The 23,633-nt window shown below is 51.6% G+C and overlaps 1 protein-coding gene across 1 annotated transcript; it reads left to right on the top strand.

The window, feature by feature from the left end:
* Window positions 1-1,257: 1,257 nt before the first annotated feature.
* Window positions 1,258-22,559, top strand: PNO1 (partner of NOB1 homolog). Its single transcript, XM_060263598.1, has 7 exons — window positions 1,258-1,579; window positions 3,453-3,602; window positions 3,727-3,810; window positions 11,455-11,515; window positions 15,250-15,367; window positions 19,484-19,554; window positions 22,244-22,559. Exons 1-7 carry the CDS (start codon window positions 1,379-1,381, stop codon window positions 22,309-22,311), a joined length of 753 nt encoding a protein of 250 aa, XP_060119581.1. The 5' UTR covers window positions 1,258-1,378; the 3' UTR covers window positions 22,312-22,559.
* The last annotated feature ends 1,074 nt before the right edge of the window (window positions 22,560-23,633 follow it).

Genomic DNA, 23,633 nt, shown 5'->3' with positions numbered 1-23,633 from the left:
GTTTTAACCTGTCTGCTCAGCAATTTCATCGAATGCCCACGAGTTCTTGTATTGTGAGAAAGGGAGAAAAGTACTTCTTTCTCTACTTTCTCCATCCCATGCATTATCTTGTAAACCTCCATCATGTCACCCCGCAGTCGACGTTTCTCCAAGCTAAAGAGTCCCAAGCGTTTCAACCTTTCTTCATAGGGAAAGTGCTCCAGCCCTTTAATCATTCCAGTTGCCCTTCTCTGCACCTTCTCTAAAGCTATAATATCCTTTTTGAGGTGCGGCGACCAGAACTGCACACAGTACTCCAAATGAGACTGCACCATCGATTTATACAGGGGCATTATGATACTGGCTGATTTGTTTTCAATTCCCTTCCTAATAATTCCCAGCATGGCGTTGGCCTTTTTTATTGCAAACGCACACTGTCTTGACACTTTCAGTGAGTTATCTATCATGACCCCAAGATCTCTCTCTTGATCAGTCTCTGCCAGTTCACACCCCATCAACTTGTATTTGTAGCTGGGATTCTTAGCCCCAATGTGCATTACTTTGCACTTGGCCACATTGAACCGCATCTGCCACGTTGACGCCCACTCACCCAGGCCTCAACAGATCCCTTTGGAGTTCCTCACAATCCTCACTGGTTCTCACCACCCTGAACAATTTAGTGTCATCCGCAAACTTGGCCACTTCACTGCTCACTCCCAACTCGAAATCATTAATGAACAAGTTAAAGAGCATGGGACCCAGTAACGAGCCCTGCGGCACTCCACTGCTTTTTATATTTTTTAATATAATGCTTTATATATATTTTATATATATCTTTTTATATTTGTGTGTGTATGTGTGTGTGTGTGTATATATATATATATATATATATATATATATATATATATATATTATATATATATATATATATATGTGTGTGTGTGTGTGTGTGTGTGTGTGTGTGTATATTTTATACATATATTTGTGTGTGTGTGTATATGTGTGTGTGTGTGTGCATTTTATGCATATATTTGCATATATCTGTGTCTGTGTTCGTATGTGTATATGCACACACACGTATGTATATATATAATCACTTAATTTGAATACACATACACAGATATATAATTTTAAAAATGTATGTTCTACATTTAATACATTTAAAAAAAATTAATTACATACATAAACATCATATACTGCGTGTGCATACATACCCCCACGTAATATATCATATGTAACTAAAAATATATTAAAAGGGAAGGACTTTCGAAAAGATCTGCGACAGCTGACGTCATCAAGGGCCGACTCTCCCCCCCCCCCGCGGGCAGAGGAAGTGACGCCTTGAAGCCGGCGGCTGCCCACTTCCGCCTTCGGTCGCCGGCGCGTGTGCTGGGCAGGCATGGAGGGGAGCTCTGCCCTGGAGGAGCCGCTGCCGCCGGCTGCCATGGAGACGAAAGGGGCGGGCGAGGCTGGGGGCTTCACGAGCGTGCGCAGGAGGAAGCGGCGCGCGGGCGACGTCGCCATGGAGACCGCCGGCGGCGGGGGCCCTCCGCCCGGGAAGCGCCCCGACTTCCCACCCCTGAGCGGGGAGGCCCTCGGGGTAAGGCCTCGTGGAGAGCACCCGCTCCAAACTCGACCTCCCAAACCCCCAGGAATCTCCTGGCGTGGAGGTGGCAACCCAGAGTTTCCCAAGCCTCCAGGAATCTCCTGGCATGGTGGCAACCCAGAGTTTCCCAAACCTCCAGGAATCTCCTGGCGTGGAGGTGGCAACCCAGAGTTTCCCAAACCCCCAGGAATCTCCTGGCGTGGAGGTGGCAACCCAGAGTTTCCCAAGCCTCCAGGAATCTCCTGGCGTGGAGGTGGCAACCCAGAGTTTCCCAAACCTCCAGGAATCTCCTGGCGTGGAGGTGGCAACCCAGAGTTTCCCAAACCCCCAGGAATCTCCTGGCGTGGAGGTGGCAACCCAGAGTTTCCCAAGCCTCCAGGAATCTCCTGGCGTGGAGGTGGCAACCCAGAGTTTCCCAAACCTCCAGGAATCTCCTGGCGTGGAGGTGGCAACCCAGAGTTTCCCAAACCTTCAGGAATCTCCTAGCGTGGAGGTGGCAACCCAGAGTTTCCCAAGCCTCCAGGAATCTCCTGGCGTGGAGGTGGCAACCCTGAGTTTCCCAAACCTCCAGGAATTTCCTGGCGTGGAGGTAGAGAAAAAAGTCCTTTTCTCCCTTTCTCACAATACAAGAACTCGTGGGTATTCAATGAGATTGCTGAGCAGTCGGGTTAGAATGGATAAAAGGAAGTACTTCTTCACCTAAAGGGTGATTAACATCTGGAATTCACTGCCACAGGAGGCGGCAGCTGCAAGCATAGACAGCTTCAAGAGCGGGTTGGATCAACATCTGGACCAGAGGTCCATCAGTGGCTATTAGCCGTACTGTTGGAACTCTCTGTCTGGGGTAGTGATGCTCTGTATTAAACATAACATAAGAACATAAGAGAAGCCATTTTAGATCAGGCCAATGGCCCATCCAGTCCAACACTCTGTCACACAGTGGCAAAAAATTTTTATATATAAATATACACACACACACTGTGGCTAATAGCCACTGATGGACCTCTGCTCCATATTTTTATCTAAACCCCTCTTGAAGGTGGCTATGCTTGTGGCTGCCACCACCTCCTGTGGCAGTGAATTCCACATGTTAATCACCCTTTGGGTGAAGAAGTACTTCCTTTTATCCGTTTTAACCTGTCTGCTCAGCAATTTCATCGAATGCCCACGAGTTCTTGTATTGTGAGAAAGGGAGAAAAGTACTTCTTTCTCTACTTTCTCCATCCCATGCATTATCTTGGTGCTTGGGGGGGAGGGGTCACAGTGGGAGGGCTTCTAGTGTCCTCGCCCTATTGATGGGCCTCCTGATGGCTCCTGGTTTTTTGGCCACTGTGTGACACAGAGTGTTGGACTGGATGGGCCATTGGCCTGATCCAACATGGTTTCTCTTCTGTTCTTAGGTGTGCATGGAGACTCCACAATAGACATGACAATGAACTAATGGGATCTCTTTCTTATTGTTCCATGGGACTTGAGGATCCTTTTAAAAACCACGTGTTAATCATAAGCTCTACAAGGAAACGGATATTTCTGGCTGGTGTTTCAGCTTTCCATTACGTCCTTTTTGTCACTGAAGTTAAATCAAGTGTTTGGGTTTTTTTGTATGAACATATGAAGCTGCCTTATACTGAATCAGACCCTTGGTCCATCAATGTCAGTATTGTCTTCTCAGACTGGCAGCGGCTCTGCAGGGTCTCAAGCGGAGGTTTTTCACACCTATTTGCCTGGTCCCTTTTTTGGAGATGCCAGGGATTGAACCTGGGACCTTCTGCTTCCCAAGCAGCTGCTCTACCCCTGAGCCACCGTCCCTCCCCATGTATGTTGAATGGCTTAAATGTCTGGTGAACTGAAACTGTGTTTTGTCTAGGGCGGAAAAGCTGAAATGAGGAGAATCCCAGTGCCAGCAAACAGATACACCCCTCTGAAAGAGAACTGGATGAAAATCTTCACGCCGATCGTAGAGCACTTGCAGCTTCAGATTCGATTTAACTTAAAAACAAGAACGGTAGAGATAAAGGTAAATTATAAGATCTGTTGCTTGCGGTAGACGTGGTCTCGATCGCCCAGGCTACAAGAACATTGAGCAAAATCGACAAGCCTTCACCCCCCAGAACTCATTCTTTTTTTCTCCTTTTTCTTAGACTTGTAAAGAAACCAAAGATATAAGCGCCTTAACAAAAGCAGCTGATTTTGTGAAAGCTTTCATCCTTGGATTTCAAGTTGAGGTGAGTTGCCCTCGTGAAAATATAGATTTACAGCATACATGAAATCCATTCAGGAAAGATCTGTATCTCAGTGGCAGAGCATCTGCTTGGCATGCAGAAGGTCCCAGGTTCAGTCCCCAGCATCTCCAGCTAAAAGGACCAGGCAGGAGATGATGGGAAAGACCTCTGTCTGTCTGAGACCCTGGAGAGCAGTTGCCGGTCTTAGAACATACTGATTTTGATGGACTGAGGGTCTATTTGGAGACGGGTTGTGGCTCACTAGTAGAGCCTCTGCTTGGCATGCAGAAGGTCCCAGGTTCAATCTCCAGCACCTCTAGTTAAAATATCTGGCAGTAGGCAATTTAAAAGACCTTAGCCCGAGACCCTTGAGAGCTGAGTCGACAATACTGTCTTTGAAGGACCAAGGATCTGTTCGAAGAGGGGCCGTGGCTCAGTGGTAGAGCCTCTGCTTGCCCTGCAGAAGGTCCCAGGTTCAGTCTCCGGCATCTCCAGTTAAAAGATCAGGCACTAGGTGATGGGAAAGACCTCCACCTGAGACCCTGGAGAGCAGCTGCCAATCTGAGTAGACAATACTGTCTTTGAAGGACCAAGGATCTGTTTGAAGAGGGGCCGTGGCTCAGTGGTGGAGCCTCTACTTGGTCTGCAGAAGGTCCCAGGTTCAATCCCCGGCGTCTCCAGTTAAAAGATCAGGCAGTAGGTGATGGGAAAGACCTCAGCCTGAGACCCTGGAGAGCAGCTGCCACTCTGAGTAGACAATACCGACCTTGATCGACCAAGAGTCTGATTGAATAGAAGGCCGCTTTCTGCGTTCTTTTTTCCATAGTATGTACAGGGAGATGTGTTTCTTTTTTCCTTATTGATCCTTGAACGGTTGGGTTTCTGAATTCAGTCCAGCCACCCTTCTGGTTCTCAAACATCTGACATTCACATCTTGTGGCTCTCAAACATCTGGCGTTTATTCTATGTGACTCATAGGTTAAGGAAGTCTGGCCACCCGTGGGCTACACAGCAGATACTTTGTGTTTCTTCAGAGCACATTTTGCCGCTGCCCGGTTGCTATTAGGGCTCCCTAGACGGGAGCACATTCAGCCGGGCCTTCGGGGACTGCACTGGCTGCCAATAATATACCGAGTCCGGTACAAGGTGCTGGTTATTACCTTTAAAGCCCTATATGGTCTAGGACCTGCCTACCTTAGGGACCGTCTCTTCCCATATGTTCCCCAGAGAGTACTGCGATCTGGCTCCCAAAACCTGCTCGTAATCCCCGGGCCTAAGGAGGCCTGGTTGAAGTCAACCAGGGACAGGGCCTTCTCAATAACAGCCCCCTGCTGGTGGAACCAGTTACCGGAAGAGGTCAGGGCCCTGCGGGATATTGGACAATTCCGCAGGGCCTGTAAGACAGTCCTCTTCCGGTTGGCCTATAACTGACCGGCACCAAACCACTAAAGTACCAAAAACTGAAGGAAGTGTATGGATTGCATGTTGTTGGACGAATGCACTGTTTTTAATGTTTTTTAATGTTTTAATTTCTTAACTGTGTAAATTGTTATTATATTTAAATTTGAACTTTATGTTAGAATATTTGTATTGTGAGCCGCCCTGAGCCCGCCTTGGTGGGGTAGGGCGGGATATAAATCAAATAAATAAATAAATAATTTGTTATGAGGGTCGGATCTGCCATAAATGGGACTTTGTGGGGCCGGGACAGGTGTGTCGTAAAATATAATTCCAGGTGATGGAGATACAAACTTTATAAAGGACACAAATGCACACAATTAAAGATTTTTTTTAAAATCTTGGCTGCTCTTAAAATAAAACATACTTAAAGCATTAGCAGTCTTATAATGTTTTATTTAAGAGTCTCTGATAACTGACAACTCTTGCTCAGCCAATAGAAGGAAAGCCTGGCTCATTAACTCTGCTGTGTGATTGAGAGAACCTGACAAAGCCAGCTCTCCCTCCCCAAGGGAAGAGCCTCAGCCAACGGAGAAAACAGAGGCTTTGCTCCATGGCTCCTGTGCAATTGAGCAAGCCTGGCAAAGCAAGCTGAGATGCAGAAGGAAGCAGAGAGGAGAAGGAAGCAGAGGACAGCCAGTTGCTCACGGGCCTGCTTGGAGCCCTCCAGGGGTCTGATTCAGCCCTTGGGCTGCATGTTTGACACCCCTGTTTTAGAGGAAGGGGAATTATGCAGAGCCAGGAGTCCGGATTTTTAAAGCAACAGTGCTCGCTTAAACAGCATTAGGATCGATTTCCTTTTGATTGATTGGATCCAGTGTACTACTGACGGTGAGATCTTGCCAGTGGGGTCTTTGCCCGTCCCACTGTAGCTCATTGGACCCTCCAAAACAATCTTCTGGATCAGAGAGTGCAGCAAGGGGCAGGGCTGCATAGGGACCTCTACGAGGATTACACACAACCCCATGAAGCTGCAGTATCAGACCCTCGGTCTGTCAGGGTTGGCTGCTCAGACAGGCAGCTGCTCTCCAGAGATTCTACCACCGAGCCACAGCCCCACTTCATGGCTCTCCAGGGTCTCAGGCGGAGGTCTTTCCCATCACCTCCGACCTGCTCCTTTTCACTAGAGATGCCGGGGATTGAACCAGGGACCTTCTGCATGCCAAGCAGAGGCTCAACCACCGAGCCACAGCCCCACTTCATGGCTCTCCAGGGTCTCAGGCGGAGGTCTTTCCCATCACCTCCGACCTGCTCCTTTTCACTAGAGATGCCGGGGATTGAACCAGGGACCTTCTGCATGCCAAGCAGAGGCTCAACCACCGAGCCACAGCCCCACTTCATGGCTCTCCAGGGTCTCAGGCGGAGGTCTTTCCCATCACCTCCGACCTGCTCCTTTTCACTAGAGATGCCGGGGATTGAACCAGGGACCTTCTGCATGCCAAGCAGAGGCTCAACCACTGAGCCACAGCCCCATTTCATGGCTCTCCAGGGTCTCAGGCGGAGGTCTTTCCCATCACCTCCGACCTGCTCCTTTTCACTAGAGATGCCGGGGATTGAACCAGGGACCTTCTGCATGCCAAGCAGAGGCTCAACCACTGAGCCACAGCCCCATTTCATGGCTCTCCAGGGTCTCAGAAGGAGGTCTTTCCCATGATCTCCTACCTGCTCCTTTTCACTAGAGAAGCCGGGGATTGAACCAGGGACCTTCTGCATGCCAAGCAGCTGCTCTGCCGCTGAGCCACGGCTGCCTCCTTAAGGCGATGGGGCAATCGGTTGGGAACATTTGCATCACTTGTAGGACAGCTCAGCAGGAGTGATTTCTCCTGACCTCCTCCTTCCTGCACCCCCCCTGTCAGGACCCAGACCTGCAGACAATGACGGGCAGCTTCTGTTGCCCTGGCAATCGGCCAGGACGCTGGCTGTCGGCTGGGGTGTTTCCAAAGGCAGCACGAGCGTTATCTTTACAGTCCTTAATTGGTCTGTACCATAAATCAGGCCAGCCGAAGGGAGTAGCGAAGCGCGGAGTCTCAGGAATGCAGAAGGGTCAACAACCAGGGAAAGCAAGCCGAATGTATACAAAGTACTTAGCCAAAGCAGAGTCCAGTTTCCAGTCCAAAGTCAAGCCGGGTCGGGAAGCAGACAGGTTCGTTCAGCAGGCAAGGGGGTGCAGGGCGCGGTCACGTCGGAGGGTGATCATTCGTTGCCAGCACAATTTGGCCTGAGGCCAGGATCCCAGATATAGTGTGCTGGCTAATTGGCTTGTTAGAACTCTGGGCTCAGATCTCTCCTAGTACGCCTGCGTGCTTCTCTACGCCTGTTTCTGAACTCCAGCCGTCTCCTCTCGCGTAGCCGTTCTGCAGGTGGTGGTGATTCGGGAGGCGATGAGCTAGTGCCTGGTGTGGCCTGATCGGTTTCAGGTGGCCCCTGCTGCTGGCTTGCTCCTTCAGGACTTACGTCCGACGTTGGTAGAGGCATCTGCACAGCAGGGGCGGGGTCAGAAGCAGGCACCTGCTCTGAGTCAGCAGGGGCAGGCATGACACTATCCCCCCCCTCAGGCCCCCCCTCATCCAAGCCGCCTGGCTTATCTGGGTAGGCCTCATGGAATTGCTGGAGCAGGTCAGGGGTATGCAGGTGGGTAGCCGGTTCCCAGGAACGGTCCTCGGGAGGGTAGCCTTCCCAGTCCACCAGGTACTGGAGCTGACCTCGGTGCAGCCGGGAGTCCAGGATCTGACGGACCTCGAACTCTTCCTCATCGTCCACCAACACCGGTGGTGGAGGCGGTGGTGGAGTGTCCCTGTTTGGGTCCGGTGCTGCCGCTGGTTGAAGGAGGGAACGATGGAACACTGGGTGGATCCGGAGGTGGGCAGGGAGGCGTAGGCGGAACGCCACGGGGTTGATTTGCGCCTCTATGGGGAATGGACCGATGAAACGAGCGGTGAGCTTGGCGGATCGGCCAGGAGTCCGGAGGTACCGGGTCGAGAGCCAGACGGAATCCCCGACCTTGAGGGGGGCTCCGTCCTGGCGATGTCGATCCGCGGCCAGTTTGTATGCGTCTTTGGCGCGTTGGAGCTGGGTGCGCAAGAGGTCGTGGAGCGCATGGAGTTCCTCGATCCGGTTGTCGGCCGCGGGGACATTGGCGGATGGGCCGAGCGGAGGGAAGAACCGGGGGTGCAGTCCGTAGTTGGCCGCAAACGGTGTGGTCTGCGTGGAGCTGTGCAGCGCGTTATTATATGCGAACTCTGCCAGGGGCAGCAGAGAGGCCCAATTGTCCTGTTGATAGCTGGTATAACAGCGCAAGTACTGCTCCAGGGTGGCGTTGGTCCGCTCGGTCTGCCCGTCGGTCTGGGGATGGTAGGCGGAAGACAAGTGAAGCTCCGTCCCCAAACCGTGCTGGAAGGCTTGCCAAAAGCGGGAGGTAAATTGCGGGCCCCGATCCGAGATGACCTGCGTGGGTAACCCGTGCAGGCGGAAGACGTGGTTTAGGTAGAGCTGGGCAGTTTCCTGTCCTGACGGTACTTTGGCGCAGGGGACGAAGTGGGCCATTTTAGTGAACAGGTCCACCACAACGAAAATGCAGGTGTGGCCCTGGGATCGTGGTAGGTCCACGATAAAGTCCATGGACACCACATCCCAGGGACCGGCGGGAGTAGGCAGGGGCTGTAGGAGACCGGAGGGCTTGGCCGGTACGTTTTTGGCTCGGCGGCAGACCTCACAAGAAGCCACGTATCGACTGACGTCTGCTCGGACGCGAGGCCACCAGAAGTCTCGGGTCAATAGATGAGCGGTCTTGTTTTGCCCGAAGTGGCCAGCCGGGGGTGCATCGTGGGCAAGACGTCTGCGAACTCCTGATAGGGAGCTGGTAGAGTGGTGGCGGCCCCCAGGAGGCTGGTGGCGAGTGGGGAACCGGGTTGGTTGGCAGGCGGCACCGGAGCCGAGTCGGGTGGTAGTGTGGAACAGGGCGCGAGGGCACTCGAAAAGCTCAGTTCGCGTTGCACCCAGTCCACATGAGGGTTGTGGGCCTCAAGCCAGGACAGGCCCAGGATGACCGGGAAACGGGGCATGCGGGCCAAGTCAAAGGTCTGTTTCCCCTGGTGCTGCTGGACCCATAAAACGAGTGGTAGAGTCTCGTGGCAGACGGGTCCAGAGCGCAGCAGACGACCATCCACGGCCTCAACCAGTGTAGGAGTCTTCTTTTCCCGGACGGGGACGCCATGCTCCTTGGCAAAGTGATTGTCCATGTAGCAGCAGGCAGCCCCGGAGTCCAACATGGCATGGACGAAGATCCACCGGTCGTCAGGAAGCCGCAGACGGATTGGGACCAGGAACGGGGTGGGTGGTGGGTGGACGGAGCTGGAGGACCTCGAGGAGTGCCCCAGGTCAGGAGGTCCAACTAGACCTGGGGCTGGCCTTTTACCGAGGCGGCAGAACTTGTGGGGCGCTTTGATTTGGCCGGACATGAGCTTGCGAAATGCCCGTCTCCACCACAATACAGGCACAGGTTGTTGGTGCGCCGTCGGTTCTTCTCCTCGGGAGTCAGGCGAGGGCGGGCGACGCCCAGCTGCATGGGTTCTGCAGCCGGCGGAAGAGCTGGGGTGCCTGAAGCAGGAGCTGCCGTGGGGACCCTGGGTGGGGTGTGGCCCCTCTTCTGCCTCTGGCGTCGACCTTGCAGCCGCCCAACGATGCGTAGGCACAGCAGGATCAGGTCTTGGAGGGCGGCTGGGCGGTCACTGCGTGCTAGTTCATCCAGGACAGCATCAGAGAGACCTTCAGTATATTGGTCCACCAAGGCAGCTTCGTTCCAGGCCAGGTCTTGGGCCAATAGCTGGAACTCTGTGGTATAATGAGACACAGAGTTTTGGCCTTGGCGCAAGGCCCGTATCTTACGATTAGCCGTCTCAGCACGCACGGGGTTGGCATAAGCAGCCGTGAAGTGGGCCTTGAACCGGGCGTAGTCTGCCAGCAGTGGTGAGGGCTCTAGCAGCAGAGGAGTGGCCCATTTGGCCGCTGGCCCTTTAAGCAGGCTCAAGATAAAGCAGACCTTAGTCTTGTCCGTAGGGAAGTCGCCCTGCCTTATCTCCATGTATAATTCACACTGGGCGAGGAAGGCAGGGAACTCCTCCAGGCTTCCAGCAAATTTCTCAGGGACGCTCACCGGGCAGCGAGAGCGGGGAACGGCGTGGGCAGCCAAGGCCACGGCATTGGACGCAGTCTGTTGCTGGAGAGCAATTACGGCCTGTGTCAGCTGCTGCACCTGATCCAGGAGCCCCGGCAGGGAGTCCGCGCCTCCCCGCGCCGCTGGGTCGGTCATGGTGTGCCTGGTGAGTTTTGGGTGCTGGCAAGCTGTCAGGACCCAGACCTGCAGACAACGACGGGCAGCTTCTGTTGCCCTGGCAATCGGCCAGGACGCTGGCTGTCGGCTGGGGTGTTTCCAAAGGCAGCACGAGCGTTATCTTTACAGTCCTTAATTGGTCTGTACCATAAATCAGGCCAGCCGAAGGGAGTAGCGAAGCGCGGAGTCTCAGGAATGCAGAAGGGTCAACAACCAGGGAAAGCAAGCCGAATGTATACAAAGTACTTAGCCAAAGCAGAGTCCAGTTTCCAGTCCAAAGTCAAGCCGGGTCGGGAAGCAGACAGGTTCGTTCAGCAGGCAAGGGGGTGCAGGGCGCGGTCACGTCGGAGGGTGATCATTCGTTGCCAGCACAATTTGGCCTGAGGCCAGGATCCCAGATATAGTGTGCTGGCTAATTGGCTTGTTAGAACTCTGGGCTCAGATCTCTCCTAGTACGCCTGCGTGCTTCTCTACGCCTGTTTCTGAACTCCAGCCGTCTCCTCTCGCGTAGCCGTTCTGCAGGTGGTGGTGATTCGGGAGGCGATGAGCTAGTGCCTGGTGTGGCCTGATCGGTTTCAGGTGGCCCCTGCTGCTGGCTTGCTCCTTCAGGACTTACGTCCGACGTTGGTAGAGGCATCTGCACAGCAGGGGCGGGGTCAGAAGCAGGCACCTGCTCTGAGTCAGCAGGGGCAGGCATGACACCCCCTACCATTAACTACAAATTGTTCTCTTCCAAGAAGACCTCAGGAGCCCTTTTTTTTTGGGGGGGGGGCGATATAGGGGGCACCCACTTCCTACATTTGCCTTGGATTGCGCCTGACCCTTGTGAAACCTTAACTTTTCTTTCTTAAACGTTTTAGGATGCCCTTGCGCTCGTCAGATTAGACGATCTTTTCCTAGAATCCTTCGAAGTAACTGACGGTGAGTATTCCAAAAATCTGCTGAAGAGCACAAAATTTAATAAAACGGGTGTCAGACATGTGGCCTGGGGGCCAAATTAGGCCCCCGGAGGGCTCCTATCAGCCCCCAGAGCTACTTGCTCTTGTCTGCTTCCTTATCCCTCTTCCTTCTGCATCTCAGCTTGCTCAATCGCACAGGAGCTACAGAGCAAAACCTCGATTTTCTCCATCGGTTGAGGCTCCTCCCCCTCCTGGTCCCCTGGGGAGGGAGGGAAAGAGCCAGAGCTTCCTTTGCCCAGCTCCCTGGATCCCCTCAGAGAAATACAAAGAAAGCACCTTTAAGACCAACAAGTGCTAATGTTTTAAGTTTAAACAAAAAATCTGTAGTCATGTTTGCCTGTGTCCTTTAAAAAGTTTATATCTCTGCTACCTAATCTTAAATAGGTATATACATGGCCTGGCCTGACATGGCCCCGCCCAACAGGGTCTCATTTATGTCAGATCCGGCCCTCATAACTAATGAGTTCGACACCCCTCTAATAAAACTTAGTATTGGAAGGAAAGACCTTCTTTCCCCTTTCCTATGATGTAAGGCAGGGTTTCCCAAACTTTCCCCCCCTGCCCCGTGGCCCGGTTATTTTTACACTTCTCCTTCATGGCCCACTAAAATTTGGGGGTGGAGCCGGGAGACAGGAACTGATGTACAGACAAGCCTAAAACTCTTGCAATCTTTTGTTTAGGAAAGGTAGGAGAATAGTGGGATTTTTCAATGCAGTTTTAAAAGTAAAACATTAAGAAAAAGCACAAGGACCACACAGCAGAAAACTAAAAATATAAAACGTTCTCAGCCTGGGATATATAAAATGCTTCCCCCACCCACCCACCCAGGGCTACAGGAAGGAAGGAAGACCGGGGAAAAGACTGACTGACAGAAAGAGAGAGAGAGAGAGAAGGAAGAAAGACGGGAAAAGACTGACGAAAGAAAGGGAGGGAGGGAGCGGGGAGAGTTGGAAACAAATATGAAAAAAAGAAAGAAAGGAAATAGGAAGGAAGGAAAAGGGAGAGAAGGAGTGAAAGAAAGGAGGGACAAAGGAAGAAAGAGAAAAGGAAGGAAAAGAAACAGGATGGGAGCAACTCACCTTTAAAACTGCTCACTCTTGGAGGGAAATCCGGCCACGGAGCCCACAATGCCAAGCCGCAGGGCCTCCAGTCCCCTAGCCACTCCCCTGCATTGCACTGCGCTGCCCCCCCCCCCGGGTTGTGTGCCTCCTCCCTCCCTTCCCCACCGCGGGCAGGTCAGTTTCATGCTGCGTAAAGCCCTTCTCCCCCCCCCCCCCCCCGACTGATCATCCAATCGGTGGGAAATCAGCGCTGAGCTCACTACGCACAGGGCCAAGGCAGCCCCAGGTTGAACAGACCGCGGCCGAAAACGCCACATGGCTCCTCCTTCCTCTCTCCCTGGCACTTCCTGGATGGGAAGGAAGTGCCAAGGAGGGAGGAGCCATGCACCCTTTTCGGCGATGGTCTGTTCGACCTGGGGCTGGCTTGGCCCTGTGCGGAGTGAGCTCAGCACCAATTTCCCACCGATCGGGGGGAGGGATTTACGCAGCATGAAACTGACCTGCCTGTGGTGGGGAAGGGAGGGAGAAGGTGGCATGGAGGCATGGAACCCGGGGGAGGGTTGCATGCCGAGTTATTAACTGGTCTCCCCTCCAGTTAATAACTCGGGCTGACCCAGCTTCGCTTCCGTGACCAGATGAAATCAGGCTAGCCCGGGATAGGGAGGGGCAGCCAGGAGGATTGGAGGTCCCGCGGCCCGGCATTGAGGGCTCCACGGCCCAGTGCCACGTTGCAACCCTGCCATTGGGAAATGCCAATGTAAGGCAAATCTCCTGAAACAAAAGCACTTCAACACAAGCATCTCCTTAAGTTGTAGCTCTAGTTTATGAATTTTGAGTAGCGTTTTCAAGGCAAGAGACCTTCAGAGGTGGTAAGAACATAAGAGAAGTCATTTTGGATCAGGCCAGTGGCCCATCCAGTCCAACACTCTGTGTTACACAAGAGAAACCATGTTGGATCAGGCCAATGGCCTACCCAGCCCAACACTCTGTGTCACATAAGAACATAAGAGAAGCCATGTATGATCAGGCCAATGGCCTATCCAGCCCAACACTCTGGGTCACATAAGAACATAAGAGAAGCCATGTTGGATCAGGCCAATGGCCCCTCCAGTCCAACACTCTGTGTCACATAAGATTATAAGAGAAGCCATGTTGGATCAGGCCAATGGCCCTTCCAGTCCAACACTCTGTGTCACATAAGAACATAAGAGAAGCCCTGTTGGATCAGGCCAATAGCCCATCCAGTCCAGCACTTTGTGTCACACAGTGGCCAAATAAACCAGGTGCCATCAGGAAGTCCACCAGTGGGGCTAGAAGCGCTCCCACTGTGCCCCCTCAAGCACTAAGAATACAGAGCATCAGTTGCCCCAGACAGAGAGTTCCAACAATACGCTGTGGCTAATAGCCACTGATGGACCTCTGCTACATATGCTTATCCAATCCCTTCTTGAAGCTGTCTATGCATGGTTTTCCATTGCCTTCCTTTGCGTCGTGACCCTGGACCTCTTTGGTGGTCTCCCATCCAAGCACTAAGCATCCAAGCACTTACCAGGGCTGACCCAGTCTCTGAGATCTGAAGAGACTGGGCTAGGCTGGGCCATCCAGGTGAAGGTGACTCCAAATTATGCAGGACTTTTTTCCCCGAAACCAGGGCAACTAGGCTAGTGACCCTCCCTGGCAACCCACAAACTCTCTGTGACCTCACAGGCCCAGTCCACAGCACACCAGAGACCAGGCAGGCAAGGAGATCAGAAGGGGAAAAGGACAGTCGGGCTAAGGAGGGCAGGATGAAGATAATTCCTTGTCCTTTTTAAACTCGCGGTGACCCCGGAGGGTTTCCAAGGCAAGAGACGTTCAGAGGTGGTCGGCCATCTCCTGGCTCTGCGTAGCGACCCTGGGCTTCCTCGGCGGTCTGCCGTCCAAACACCACGGCTAGCCTGAGCCAATCCCGCTCGGGGCGAGAGACAGAGGCGGCTTACCGCTGCCTGCCTCTGCGTGACTAACCCGGACTTCTCGGGTGGTCTCCCCTCCAGTTAATACCTCGGGCTGACCCAGCTTCGCTTCCGCGACCAGATGAAATCAGGCTAGCCCGGTTCATCCTCGTCAGGGCAGGAGACCAGCAGAGGCGGTCTGCCGTTGCCCGCCTCTGCGTAGCAACCCTCGAATTCCTGGGTGGTCTCCCATCCAAAGACTGACGAGATCCGGCTCCTCTGGGTTCCTCAGGCTGCTCCTTTGAAAAGGGTTCCAGAGGAGATCCGGGGAACTACAGGCCAGTCAGTCTGACTTCAATACCGGGAAAGTTGGTAGAAACCATTATCAAGGACAGAATGAGTAGGCACGTGGATAGACACGGGTTATTGAGGAAGCCTCAGCATGGGTTCTGCAAGGGAAGATCTTGCCTCACTAACCTGTTACAGTTCTTTGGGGGGGTGAACAAGCATGTGGACAAAGGGGACCCGATAGATGTTGTTTACCTTGACTTCCAGAAAGCTGTTGATAAAGTTCCTCATCAAAGGCTCCTTAGTAAACTCGAGAGTCGTGGAGTTAAAAGGATCATTTGTTGGGCCTGGAATAAAGCTTGTTTCAGCTGCGAATGTAAAGACAAGGCATTTTCTTTTCTTTGTTTTCCCCGCAGTCAAACCGTTAAAAGGAGACCACCTTTCTAGAGCAATCGGGAGAATCGCCGGGAAAGGCGGGAAAACCAAGTTCACGATCGAAAACGTCACGCGGACGCGAATCGTCCTCGCAGACTCGTAAGTTACGTTTCCCAGTCTGTTTTCCTCATGAGCGTGATGGAAATCCCATTTGGATTGGGGGTTCTGCAGCCTTTTGGATTTCTGATACGGCAGGCCGGGCACAGCCGCGAAACGGCTTCTGCCAATTGGCTCCCCCCGAGAGGCGAGGGCAGGCACAAAACGGCGAGAACGTCTTGCCTCCAATCGCACGACGGAGATCCTTGTGCTAGTGGTGGCTGTTGCAGCCGAGGCAGTGGCCTTTAAAAATCTGCACAGCCGATTGGATCTCCGATAGCCAATCAGAAGCCTTGCTGGGCAAAAGCCCCGGCCGGCCCCACCCACTTAATAAAAACGGGTACCAGGAATGACGTAGGTGGGAGAGAATAGTTTGCGTTCTAACGGTCTGTGACTCTTGATGAAATTCTGTCTCGCCGTCCTTCTGGAGTTCTTTGAGAAAGTCCACAAGCGTGTATATTGTTGTTTTTTTTATTTCTACTTCCGTTTTCACAACCTCAGTCCTAAACAGCAAAACCTCATCCCATGGTGCGGGGGTGGGGAGCTTAAAAGTCAGTTATCGTGTAACTGAACAACAGCCAACAATTTCACCCCACACAAGGTGGTTGGTTTATCTTCGCCCCTGAGCAGCAGGGGAAGCTTCTGACTAAATCATGGGGAGATGGGTTCCGCTCTCAGTTCGGAGAATTTACGGAAGTCAAAAAAGACATGGTCAACCAAATAAGGGTGTTTTTACATTCAGTTTGATCCAGAGTTTTAGAGTCTTCAAATCGCCTGCCACTGTTCCACTTGAATTATTTTCCTTTTACATTTGCGAACTTACTCTGCTCATTTTGCGTAGCCAGATTTCTATATTTCCCGCTGAAAGCGTTTCAATTGGGGGGGGGGATCTCTGATCAGAAGGCAGGCAAAATACCAGTGCTTAGTTAAATGTATCCGATTGCTTGGAAATGGTGTCAACACTGCAAAAAACGATGCAAATTTAAATTACAAGATGAGGCAAGCAATGATATGTAAAAATTTCAAGTGCTGTCAGTTCTCATGCAAATTACTGCACCTTGTGGCTTTCGGAGGGGTCTTTTAAAACGCATGAAAACTTCTACAATGCAAGTTTGAAAAGCCTGTTGAGAAATGACCGGATCAAAACGAGTTTTGAGAAAAACCTTGCAGCAGCAACACCGGAACTCATCTCACCGAAACAAATGTAGATGCAAAATGGTTGTGAGAACGTTAGGTAATGTAAACGGTGAGTTTCCAGTGCGGTGATAGAGAGTCACAAACTGTCGGTGTAAAAACATCCTAAATCAGGGGTGGTCAACAGTAGCTCTCCAGATGCTTTTTGCCTACAACTCCCATCAGTCCCAGCCATTGGCCATGCTGGGGCTGATGGGAGTTGTAGGCAAAGAACATCTGGAGAGCTACCCTTGGCCACCCCTGCCCTAAATCTTGTTGCTGCCAGTTTACAAAAGAGGTGACTGATGGGAGGCGTGATAGAGGTCTGTAAAATTATGCACGGGCTATGGAAAATACTAGAACTCACGGGCATTCCGTCAAGTTGACGGGCAGCAGATTCAGGACAGGCAAAAGGAAATACTGCTTTAAACGGGTAGGGATTAAAACGTGGAATTTCCTGCCAGAGAACGTAGTGATGGCCACAGAAATGGACAGCGTTAAATGGGGATTTAGATAGATCAATGGAGGAGAAGTCTATCAGTGGCTACTTGCCATGGTTGACTGAGGGGAACCTTCACATTCAGAGGCATTTGACCTTCGAACCCCAGACCCAGGAAGCAACATCAGGGGAAGGCCTTGGCCTCCATGTCCTGTTGTTGGCCCTCCAGAGGGACTGCTTGGCCGCAGTGTGAGACAGGATGCTGGACTAGAGGGACGCTCACTGGTCGGATCCAGCAGGCCTCTTCTGATGTTCTTATGAAGGCCTCACCCTCTCTGCCCTGTTGTTGGCCCTTCAGAGAAACTGGTGGGTCACTGTGTGAGACAGGATGCTGGACTAGATGGACCACTGGTCTGATCCAGCAGGGCTTTTCTGATGTTCTTATGAAGGCCTCAGCCTCTATGTCCTGTTGTTGACCCTCCAGAGGAACTGGTGGGTCACTGTGTGAGACAGGATGCTGGACTAGATGGATCCAGGAAGGCTTTTCTTATGTTGTTATGAAGGCCTTGGCCTCTCTGCCCTGTTATTGGCCCTCCAGAGGAAATGGTTGGCCACTGTGTGAGAGAGAACGCTGGACTAGATGGACCCTCACTGGTCTGATCTAGCAGGGCTCTTCTGATGTTCTTATGAAGGCCTCAGCCTTTCTGCCCTGTTGTTGGCCCTCCAGAGGAACTGGTTGGCCACTGTGTGAGACAGGATGCTGGACTAGATGGATCCAGGAAGGCTTTTCTTATGTTGTTATGAAGGCCTTGGCCTCTCTGCCCTGTTATTGGCCCTCCAGAGGAAATGGTTGGCCACTGTGTGAGAGAGAACGCTGGACTAGATGGACCCTCACTGGTCTGATCCAGCAGGGCTCTTCTGATGTTCTTATGAAGGCCTCAGCCTCTCTGCCCTGCTGTTGGCCCTCCAGAGGAACTGGTTGGCCATCTTGTGAGACAGGATACAAGGCTCTTATGATGTTCTTAATATCAGGGGAAGGCCTCAGCCTCCGTGCCCTGTCATTGGCTGTCCAAAAGAACGGGTCGGCCACTGTGTGAGATAGGATGCTGGATTGAACAGACTACTGCTCTGATCCAGCAGGGCTCTTCTTAGGTTCTTTTTTTTTTAATGAGTGGGGATTTCAAAACATTCTAGGATGTATCTGAGGTGGATCCTAAACTTGTTCCGCTCACAGATTTCAGCTCTTTCAGTCTTGTGTATTGATCAGTATAAAACTTGTCCATCTGGAGACACTTGCATGAAGAGCGCTCCAAAAAACCCACAGAATGTTACGCTGGTAGCAACAGGCTAGCGAACGAGAACAGAACGTTGCCTTTCAGATTCTGGAAAATCCAACAGAAGCCCCCGTGGAGGAGAGTGGGAGTGAGAGCGGCGTAAGACTGCTGGAGAACCGGTCTTATTAGAAGAAGACTTCAGATTTATACCCCGCCCCTCTCTCTGAATCAGACTCAGAGCAGTTTACAATCTCCTATATCTTCTCCCCCCCACAACAGACACCCCGTGAGGTGGGTGGGGCTGAGAGGGCTCTCACAGCAGCTGCCCTTTCAAGGACAGAGTCTCAGAGCGGCTCACAATCTCCTTTCCCTTCCTCCCCCACAACAGACACCCCGTGAGGTGGGTGGGGCTGAGAGGGCTCTCACAGCAGCTGCCCTTTCAAGGACAAAATCTCAGAGCGGCTCACAATCTCCTTTCCCTTCCTCCCCCACAACAGACACCCCGTGAGGTGGGTGGGGCTGAGAGGTCTCTAACAGCAGCTGCCCTTTCAAGGACAACCTCTGCCAGAGCTATGGCTGACCCAAGGCCATGCCAGCAGGTGCAAGTGGAGGAGTGGGGAATCAAACCCGGTTCTCCCAGATAAGAGTCCGTGCCCTTCACCACTACACCAAACTGGCTCTCAGATCTTGCAGCCCGAATGAGTATAGTTGATGCCTCTGATTAATAAGCGGCAGATGTAGGTGGACTCCTGCGTATCACAGCAATTTCTACTCTGTTTGCATGCTGTCTTTTTTTTTTTTTTTGAGAATTATTCCCGATAGTCTGCAAATGCAGGAAGGCTGTTCAAAAGCCAGGCAGCTGTAACCCTAGGCTAGAAGGAAAGGGTACTGAGTTCCATGCCGGTGCTGGAAGAGATAAGAAATTAGCTCAATTAAAATGGAATCCTGAACTGACAGGCGCTCTTTGCCAGCTGGGGTAGGCGTTAACCACGCAGCGCAGCTCTGAGAAGAAGCCGATCGAGGCCGCGGCAGTGCTTAGCGCGAAGGATTTCTAAAGGGCTGGGAGTCGAGTGGGTGGCCACCATCAGTCGGGGACTGCGGGAAGAGACCGTCCAGGAGCTGTGGGCACCAAATTGCAGAACGGATAAGCGATACCCTCCAGCCTGTCGTCTTAGCGTTTGGAGTGCGTTTCCAAGTCTGTCAGCGTTTCACGCCGGATTGTTTTTATTTCAGGAAAGTTCACATTTTAGGATCTTTTCAGAACATCAAAATGGCGCGAACGGCAATCTGCAATCTCATTTTAGGTAAGACTCGCTTGACGGAAGGGGACTTGAATTGCATCTGGGCAGGGATATTCCAGTTGAGTAAAAGAACCACCCTAGTAGTTCTTGATGCGGTAGGCATAAACACACACGAAGCTACCTGGTACTGAATCAGACCCTTGGTCATAAGAACATAAGAGAAGCCATGTTGGATCAGGCTAATGGCCCATCCAGTCCAACATTCTATGTCACATAAGAACATAAGAGGAACCATGTAGGATCAGGCCAGTGGCCCATCCAGTCCAACCCTCTGTGTCACATAAGAACATAAGAGAAGCCATGTTGGATCAAGCCAATGGCCCATCCAGTCCAACATTCTATGTCACATAAGAACGTAAGAGAAGCCATGTTGGATCAGGCCAAAGGCCCATCCAGTCCAATATTCTGTGTCACATAAGAGAAGCCACGTTGGATCAGGCCAAAGGCCCATCCAGTCCAACACTCTGTGTCACACAGTGGCCAAAAAATAATATATATATATATATACATACACACACACACACACACACTCCTCTCTCTCTCTCTCTCTCTCTCTCTCTCTGTGACTTCTTTTTATCCGTTTTAACCTGACTGCTCAGCAATTTCATTGAATGCCCACGAGTTCTCGTATTGTGAGAAAGGGAGACAAGGACTTCTTTCTCTGCTTTCTCTATTTCAAGCATAATATTGCAAACCTCTATCATGTCACCCCACAGTTGACATTTCTCCAAGCTAAAGAGCCCCAAGTGTTTTAACCTTTCTTCATAGGCAAAGTGTTCCAAACCTTTAATCATTGCCCTTTTCTGGACTTTCTCCAATGCTATAATATCCTTTTTGAGGTGCGGCGACCAGAACTGCACACAGTACTCCAAATGAGACCGCACCATCGATTTATACAGGGGCATTATGATATTGGCTGATTTGTTTTCAATTCCCTTCCTAATAATTCCCAGCATGGCGTTGGCCTTTTTTATTGCAAACGCACACTGTCTTGACATTTTCAGTGGGTTCTCTACCATGACCCCAAGAGCTCTCTCTTGGTCAGTCTCTGCCAGTGTTAGCCGCCCTGAGCCTGCTCCGGCGGGGAGGGCGGGATATAAATAAAAGTTGTTGTTGTTGTTGTTGTTGTCTGCTATTACTGGCAGTGGCTCTCCAGAGTTTCAGGCAGAGGTCTTTCCAATCACCTCCTGCCTGGTGCTTTTAACTGGAGATGTTGGGGATTGAACCTGGAACCTTCTGCCTGCCCAGCAGAAGCTCTTCCACTGAGCCATCGCCCCTGCCTAGACCGAAGAGGCTTGGAACCAGTGATCTGGCTTCTTTCGTTAGGTCAGTGCAGCTCACGAATGCTTTAGATGTTAGTATAAAACAGGGGTGGCCACACACATTGTGTGGCTCTCAAAGCCCCCACCGCTCCATTGGCCAGCTCAGAGAAGGCGTTTCTCTTTAAATTACTTCTCCAAGCCAAGCCAGTTAAAGTTGTTTTCTTTCTACCTCTCCCCTCCCCCTATCTATTTGCTTTCCTGCCTTCCTTCGTAGCGGCTCTCAAACATCTGACATTCATGTCTTGTGGCTCTCACGTTTATAGTGGCCACTTAGCCAGTTAGTGTAGCGGTTAAGCGTGCGGACTCTTCTCTGGGAGAACCGGGTTTGATTCCCCACTCCTCCACTTGCAACTGCTGGAATGACCGTGGGTTAGCCATAGCTATCACAGGAGTTGTCCTTGAAAGGGCAGCTGCTGTGAGAGCCCTCTCAGCCCCACTCACCTCACAGGGGGAGGGGGATAAAGGAGATTGTAAGCCGCTCTGAGACTCTTATTCAGAGAGAAGGGCGGGGTATAAATCTGCAGTCTTCTTTTTCTACATGGCTCTTATGTTAAGTAAATTGGGCCACCCCTGGTATAAAAGAACCAAGCTGTGACTTGGATGGGCCAGGCTTGGAATTTAAACAAGGTCAGCCCTAGTTGCTACTCAGAACCACACAATGGTAAACCACCCCCAAACATCTTTGCCTTGAAAACCCTACAAGCAAGGGTATCAAACATGTGGCCTCGGGGGCCAAATCAGGCCCCAGAAGGCTCTTATCAGGCCCCCGAGCAACTGTCTGTCATCTTCTTTCTTCTTCCTCTCTCCCCCTTCCTTCTGCATCACAGCTTGCTTTGCCAGGCTTGTTCAATCGCACAGGAGCTACACAGCAAAGGCTCTATTTTCTCCATTGGCTGAGTCTCCTTCCTTGGGGGGGGAGGGAGAGCTTGCTTTGCCAGGCTCTCTCGATCGCACAGCAGAGCCACTGAGCCAAGCCTCTCTTCCCTTCTGTTGGCTGAGGCTCCTCCCTCTCCTAGTCCCCTGGAAAAGAAACAGAAGGGCCAGAGCTTCCTTCACCCAGTTCCTTAGATCGCACAGGAGAGATACAAAGAAAGCACCTTTTAAGACCAACAGGTGGTGTCGTTTTAAAACACGGTTTAAGTTTTTTAAAAAAAATTATTGTGTTTGTGTCCTTTTAAGGTTTATGTGTCTGTTACCTGGCATTACATTTTATGACGCACATGGCCCGGCTCGACAAGATCTCATTTGTGTCAGATCCGGCCCTCATAACAAATGAGTTTGACACCCCCGTCCTAAGCATAAATGCTATCTAAGCCTTGAAGTATCAGAACGCTGCGTGAGCCGTATTAACATGTGACTTTCTTCTCCAGGAAGTCCTCCGTCGAAGGTGTACGGTAACATCAGAGCTGTGGCCAGCAGAGCGGCGGAGAGATTCTAAGAGTCAACAGTTCAAACAACGGAATTTTCTTCTACACCAGGGCCGGGAAACGGCTTGTGTGCAGTCGTCGTCCTGCGACAATGCCGATAGTCCATTCTCTTCCAGTACAGTTTTATGTGTAGAAGAGAGTTGGGGGGGGGGGGCGCAGAGGATCTTTGGATGGTCTGGCAGTTTCATCTCCTGAAAGAGGATTTCTATTTAATAAAGAGGATCTACTGATAGTTTTCGCATCATGATAACAGACAAAATGTGAGTTTCTGATCTGTTTCTTCTGTTAGGTCAATGCAATGCAACGATTGGCGATAGTTGCAGCTGACCTGTTGCGATCCTTGTAGGGTTTCCAAAGCAAGAGATGTTCAGAGGTGGTTCTCCATTGCCCACCTCCGCCTAGCAACCCGGGACTTCCTTGGTGGGTCCCCCATCCAAATATTAACTGGGGCGGGCCCTGCTTAACTTCTGGGCTAGCCTGGGCCGTCCAGGTCAAGGTGGCCCCCTGGTTAAGTGAGCAGACTCTTATCTGGGAGAACCGGGTTTGATTCCCCACTCCTCCACTTGCAGCTGCTGGAATGGCCTTGGGTCAGCCAGAGCTCTCATAGAAGTTGTCCTTGAAAAGGCAGCTGCTGGGAGAGCCCTCTCAGCCCCACCCATCTCACAAGGTATTTGTGGTGGGGGAGGGGGAAGGTAAAGGAGATTGTGACCACTCGGATTCAGAGTATAGGGTGGGATATAAATCCAATATCATCATCATCTTCTATGACATCACAGTAAGAGAGACCAGGCCGGCAAGGAGATCAGAAGGCGAAAGGACAGCCAGGATGAAGACAAGTCCTTATTCTCTTTTAACTAAAGGTGCCTCTGTACGGTTTTCAAAGCAAGAGACCATCAGAGATGGTTTGCCATTGCCCTCTTCTGTGTAGCCACCTTGGGAGTTCCTTGGACTCCCATTCAAGTACCAACCAGAAGGAATTGGATTTATATCCTGCCTTATACTCTGAACCTCAGAGCAGTCACAATCTCAGTTACCTTCCCACCCACCCCCCAACAGACACCCTGCGAGTTAGGTGGGGCTGAGAGAGCTCTCCCAGAAGCTGCCCTTTCAAGGACAACCTCTGCCAGAGCTATGGCTGACCAAGGCCATTCCAGCAGGTGCAAGCGGAGGAGTGGGGAGTCAAACCCAGCTCTTCCCGATGTCTGCGCACTTAACTGCGACACCAAACTGGCTCTCCTTATCTTCTGAGATCCGATGAGATTGAGCTACCCGGGGCCCTCCAAACCAGGGCTAAAAATCAGCTGCTTTAAAATAAGGAGTCTGGAGTTACGGC

This window comes from Heteronotia binoei, unplaced genomic scaffold, assembly GCF_032191835.1.
Source record: "Heteronotia binoei isolate CCM8104 ecotype False Entrance Well unplaced genomic scaffold, APGP_CSIRO_Hbin_v1 ptg000419l, whole genome shotgun sequence".
Classification (NCBI taxonomy): Eukaryota; Metazoa; Chordata; class Lepidosauria; order Squamata; family Gekkonidae; genus Heteronotia; species Heteronotia binoei.
The sequence above is the reverse complement of the archived record's forward strand: the minus strand, read 5'-3'. Positions and strand labels throughout refer to the sequence as shown.

Coding starts and splice junctions, on each gene's coding strand:
- PNO1 (XM_060263598.1), top strand. CDS start 1,379: ATGGAGGGGAGCTCTGCCCTGGAGGAGCCGCTGCCGCCGGCTGCCATG. Junction 1,580..3,452: donor TGAGCGGGGAGGCCCTCGGG/GTAAGGCCTCGT, acceptor TGTTTTGTCTAG/GGCGGAAAAGCTGAAATGAG. Junction 19,555..22,243: donor AATCTGCAATCTCATTTTAG/GTAAGACTCGCT, acceptor TTTCTTCTCCAG/GAAGTCCTCCGTCGAAGGTG.